General features: G+C 39.1%; 1 protein-coding gene across 2 annotated transcripts in view; it reads right to left on the bottom strand.

The window, feature by feature from the left end:
* Positions 1-387: 387 nt before the first annotated feature.
* LOC143788104 (venom factor-like) overlaps positions 388-6000 on the bottom strand; it is a 381787-nt gene continuing 376174 nt past the window's right edge. For both annotated transcript variants that reach the window (XM_077277495.1, XM_077277503.1), the window contains 2 exons: positions 2031-2172; positions 388-1925 (listed from right to left, as the gene is read on the bottom strand). In XM_077277495.1, coding sequence (XP_077133610.1) covers positions 1817-1925; positions 2031-2172 — 251 coding nt within the window. In that variant the 3' untranslated portion in view covers positions 388-1816. The remainder of the gene's footprint in view (positions 1926-2030; positions 2173-6000) is intronic.

The raw sequence follows: 6000 nt of genomic DNA, 5'->3' as shown, positions 1-6000 counted from the left end.
CTTTATTTTCAGTGCAGCAAACTCACTCCAGACTTTCATTGTGGGTATAGCCTGTCTGTTAGACAGCTGCAAGACATGCAGGGATTGACTAACAGTCGCAAGACATGCAGCTGCGGGGACTTAAACATATTATTCAAGCACGCTGAAAACACTCGGTTAGCACACAAGCATGCTTGGATAACACTGTAATATATTATCTGTACTATCTGGCAACTTATGCCTGGTGTACACACTGCAAATAAATGATTAACATCTGTTTGCTAAAATGTTTATTCACAATATATATATATATATATATATATATATATATATATATATATATATATATATACACAGTTGTGCTCAAAAGTTTACATACCCCATCAGGGTTTTTGCTTTCTTGGCCTTTTTTCAGAGAATATGAATGATAACACCACTCATGATTAGTGGTTGGGTGAAGCCATTTATTGTCAAACTACTGTGTTTTCTATTTTTAAATCCAAATGACCCTGATCAAAAGTTCACATACCCCATTTCTTAATAACATATATTGCCCCCTCTAACATCAATGACAGCTTGAAGTCCTTTGTGGTAGTTGTGGATGAGAATCTTTATATTCACAGATGGTAAAGCTGCCCACTATTATTGGCAAAAAGCCTGCAGTTCCTGTAAATTCCTAGGCTGTCTAGCATGAACTGCACGCTTGAGAGCTCCCCAGATTGTCTCAATGATATTGAGGTCAGGAGACTGAGATGGCCACTCCAGAACCTTCACTTTGTTCTGCTGTAGCCAATGATAGTTCGACTTGGCCTTGTGTTTTGGATCGCTGCTATGTTGCAACGTCCAATTACGCCCCTTGCGCAGCTTCCGGGCTGATGAGTGCAAATTTGCCTCTTGTATTTGCTAATAACATGTTGCATTCATTTTTCCTTTAACTTTGACCAAGTTTCCTGTGCCTTTGTAGCTCACACATCCCCAAAAAATGAGTGTTCCACTTCTGTGCTTTACAGTAAGAATGGTGTTTCTTTCATCATAGACCTTGTTGACCTCTATCCAAACGTAACGTTTATGGTTGTGGCCAAAAAGTTCAATTTTGGTCTCATGACTCCAAATTACCTTGTTCCATAAGTTTTGAGACTTATCTCTGTGCTGTTTTGTGTATTGTAGGCGAGATACTCTGTGGCATTTGTGCAGTAATGGCTTTATTCTGGCAACTTGACCATGCAGCCCATTTTTCTTCAAGTGCCTACTTATTGTGCATCTTGAAACAGTCACACCGCTAGTTTTCAGATCTTCAGAACACTGCTGATTGGCATTATCAATTCCTTGGATATTTTTTTGTATCCCTTTCCTGTTTTATACAGTTCAACTACCTTTTCCAGTAGATCCGTTGACTATTCTTTTGCTTTCCCCATGACTCACAATCTAGAAACATCAGTGGCTGGATGAAAGATGCAACAGTCTGTCTGGATCCCAGAAACTCACTCGGCTTTTATGCACACACACTGATTACAAGCAAACAGGTGAGGATTTTACCATTAGTAGCCATTCAAACCCATTTGTATCAACTTCTGTGCATATTATCAGACCAAAGTCATCAGGGTATGTTAACTTTTGATCAGGGTCATTTGTATGTTTTGGGTTGTCATTACGATTTAAAAAGAGAAAACCACTAACCATGAGTGGTGAAAAAGTTTTGATGTTATTATTCATATTCGCTGAAAAAAGCCCAAGAAAGTAAAAATCCTGCTGGAGTATGTAAACTTTTGAGCACGTCTGTATACATTAATTAATTTGTGAACATTTGCTACTAAATATAATTTTTTTTAAAGAGGCTTTAAGTATCGCATCCTTGTTCTTTCATGGTTTCTGTAAACTCCTTTAGCGTATTATCATCTTCTGGCCAAGCGAGTATGAATGTGTTACTGCCAAACATGTAACTTGCTCTGCAAATAAGAGACAAGAAATAGGTAATTGCAAGGAGACCGTTGTAGGTCATACGATGCTACACATGGAGGTTATTTGACATAGTGGGATTTTATGATACTTACGATGATGAAATCTCCCATACATTAGCGTAGTGATTCATTATAAGGTAATCCATATTTGTTTTCAATTCAAGCATCTGGTTACAAGCCACGTGATTAAGAAACTCTCTTTGCTGACCAGTGGTGATGTACTGAATGTCCGCTCCTGAAAAAGATGAAAGTTTGTCAGCGAACAGAAAACGGAGCCTGTACGTAGGTTTGCATATACACGGGGCCTTGGGTAACCATGTTGTTGTGGCATATCGTTCATGCAGCTAACCCGGCTTATAATATTAAATACTGGTCTTTTGCAGGCTAAGATTGGTGATAATGATTGGATCCTTGTGTGCCACTCTGAGAATTCCACCAGTCACCAATCCTCTATATTGCTCTGCCACTGCCAGGAGCAATTGAACTGGGGACTGTGGGTCAATGATTTGCCATATGCTTGCAACTCCTTTATTCAGTTTAGGTTCTCTATGCAAGACCCGTCTGATGCTCAGGATCTAGTGCAGCACTGCCAAGAGCTAAGAATCTGCGCCAGGAGCGAGGAGTGGGAAGTAAATGTAAGGGTCTAACTGAGGGATCTATATAAGCCCCTCCCCAACATGGTCAGTTTCCATTTTTGCATGTATTTTTTTTTCCTGTCCTCTTTTCAAAGGTCATATTTGGTTATTTTCCTTCCGAATAGATATATAAGGCCTTGATATTTTGCATTAAGGGTTGTACATTTGAATGACGCCATTCAGTTTACTACATAGTATACTAGAAAACAGAAAAAATCCAAGTTGAATGAAAGTACTGAATTTTTACATTTGTTTTTTGGGGAATTCTTTTTATGGCATATATTGTGTGGTAAAAAATTCCTGGCACCGTGATCTTACAGGACAGTACAATTAAAGTGATTAAATTTGTTCAATTTTTTTTTTAGCATTTTGGTGGTAAAAAAAAATTGATTGTGTTGCCATTTTACAAGATCCATGACATTTTCTTTTTTTGGTTGATGTAACCGGGTAAGAGCTTATCTTTGGTGGGGGAGACAACTTTTTTTAGTGATACCAATTTGGGATAGATGTGACATTTTGATCACTTCTTACTGCATTTTTTGCAGAGTTGTAGCTACCAAAACCCCACAACTTTTCTCTGTTTATGGTGTTTACCAATCGGGTTAATTCATTTTATACTTTGTTAGATTGGACCTTTTATAGTTGCAGTTACTCCATATATGTGTATTTTTGTTATATTTTTTGTGGTGATAAGTGGGTGTTGCATTTTTTTGGGGGGTGGGGTTCCATATTTTTTATTTTTAGTGTATTTGTTAGTCCTCTAAGGGAAGTTGAACCTGTGATTGGCAGATATCCTATAGTATAAATAGGAATGCCAGACTATAGCAGAATATAGTAAAATTCAGTCTATTTTGAATCTCAGATAACAGAGCTCCATTACATTATGATAGGCATGGGGGTCTTCAACAGAACCATGTCATAGCAACCTATCAGTGCTCCGCAATCACGTCATGGGGCGAGTGATGGGTGCTTAGCGTGACATGCCCCCATGCCAGTGCACTGTAGACAGACTTAATCTGTTGACTTCTCTGTGATAGCGGTATTTAACATTAACAGTCTGCCCGCGGCTGTTAGGGAGGAGTCAGACGGCCGTATAACTTGGATAAGGATTGAAATGTAATGCTCAGGTTAGCAGTTTGCTCTCCTAACCCGAGCGTGACAGCTGAATAGAAATACATGCTGTCACTCTCTGGTCTGGAAGCCTACGGCCAGTTCCAGCACTACGTTGCGATCCTCATCCAAGTTATACGCTGCCTGACTCTTCCCTTAGAGGCAGTTCCTGATTGTGACATGCAGCCATTATCTGCCAGGTATGGTTTGGGATCAGCCTTTGAGCCCACTCCCCCTTTGCACTATTCATGTATGGCAGATGTCAAGTAGGGTTAGTTTTTACGTCAGATTTTCAGTTTGGTCTAGGTTAATTATGGTATCTGGTCTGTGTGTCTTACTAATGTAGGGGTCTGGCCTGGGATCTAAATTAATTTTGGCCTCTGGTATAGGGTCTGGATAGATTTAGGGTTTTGAATTATTTATGGGGTCTGGAATTTTGTGAAAGTCACCACAAAAGAAGGCACAAATGAATGGTGAAACTGACACAACAGCCTTTGCTAGAATGTTCTCTATGTTGTATTACTGAGTTATTTGATGATGAAGAAATTTTGTTTTTTCCATCTTGGATTCATATAGAATCTAACAGGAACAAAAACTGTGTATGTTTCCATTTTATAGTCAGAGACATGGCAGTACAGCAGGACCCCAAATAGCGCAATGGAAGCCATGTTACAGCTTCCAAGACGCTAATGTACAGTAGTAATATTTTATACAGTTTGAAGGTATACAGCGTGACATTTCGGTTTTGTTGTAGGCGGTGGGGGGGCACTCTAAAATTTGCACCAAATATCATCATTTGTAAAGTATATGAACAACTTTAGCAGTGTGTTTAAAACAACTAGGAAAAAGCTCAATCTTCATAATATTTATTTCCATATGTACAAAGGCACTGGGAGCACTGCACATTCAATTCCAAATGAAAACATTAACAAAATATCAAATTTTATACTGAAAATGAAGAAAAAGGAATAGGCTGCTCAAAAATAGCAGCATCTTCATTTACATACTCGAATATTTACAGCATAAACTGAAATTTGCTTACAGACTTCCCTTTTCTGTTAATCACTGAACTAATATTTAGTTATATAATCCTTATATTATCTTATTAATATTTGCACTATCGCACTTTATTGGCTCCCTTTTAGATAGATTGAGTGCGGGATCAATAATACTATTTTATATTAAGGAGGTGTATCCTGTAATAGGCACATATATGTTTGGTATGCGCTACCTGATATTGATCCATTGTGCGCATGTCCTCTGCCATCAGCGGCCTGGGGCATTGTGGACGGTGCCCATTAGTGACGTGTGCGGTGCAGTGACGTCATCACGACGAAGCTGTGAACCGCAGTGCCATGTTGAACACCATTAGCAATGTAATCCCTGGGGGGACAGACAGAGCACATGCGCCGCAACAAATGGTATCGTTCTGGTAATTGGGGGGTCTATAAAAACTGACCGCACACATCTAGCAGCACCGCTCCCTGACGAAGCCGACGCAAAACGCGCGTTGGGGCTACGGTGTGGACCCTTTTTGATGCCATGCAATGGGTAAGAGCTTGGGGTGGGAATGATTGATATATCATGACCCTAGAGCCCCAGAGAAGGGCTAAATTATTACTTATATGGAATACTCTGCCCCTATGTGTGTCTGCCCAAACATGCACTATGCACTTTATTGTTACTCGGCTATGGTATCATGAGAAGTTCACATTGTTCTGTCTGTGCTACTTTAGTTCCCGTTGCTGAAATGGTTTGTTATTTCCTGGTTTTCTGATTTCTATTTTTGTATATATTCTTTGTGAATTACTGTACAATAAAATGTACAACTTTTTAATGAATATGAATGCCAACAACAGTAAATAAAAGCACATTAGTAATGTTAAACTTCAATTATTTTGCACATAACTATACACTCCACAATTAATCAGGAAAGATTGTTCCTTAGAATGCAGTGTAAATAGGCTGCCAGTCACCTGATATACTAGTAAAACATTTGTTCATTGGGTGAAATAATTTTTAAGCTTTCTTAAATTATCACTGTTCTCGGCAGCACATCGTCCTGTGGATGCAATTTATGTGCTGCCGAGAACAGTGGAAGTCTAGGCAGAGAACAATCGATAATCGATCAGTCTGCCTGTCTAAGCAGCCCATTGAATGGCCGTAGACGGCAAATATTGGCCTTCGGCTATCGTTTAATGCTGCTGGTCAACTGGTGTAAACCCAGCTCAAAACTCCATTAGTCAGGGGTAATACAATTTCAAATGTCTTTTATTGAGCTTCTTTTTATTTTTCTGTCAATACAACTTTTTGAGGGC

This window comes from Ranitomeya variabilis, chromosome 1, assembly GCF_051348905.1.
Source record: "Ranitomeya variabilis isolate aRanVar5 chromosome 1, aRanVar5.hap1, whole genome shotgun sequence".
Taxonomy (NCBI): Eukaryota; Metazoa; Chordata; class Amphibia; order Anura; family Dendrobatidae; genus Ranitomeya; species Ranitomeya variabilis.
Note: the sequence above shows the minus strand (reverse complement) of the source record. Positions and strands in the feature narration are given on the sequence as shown.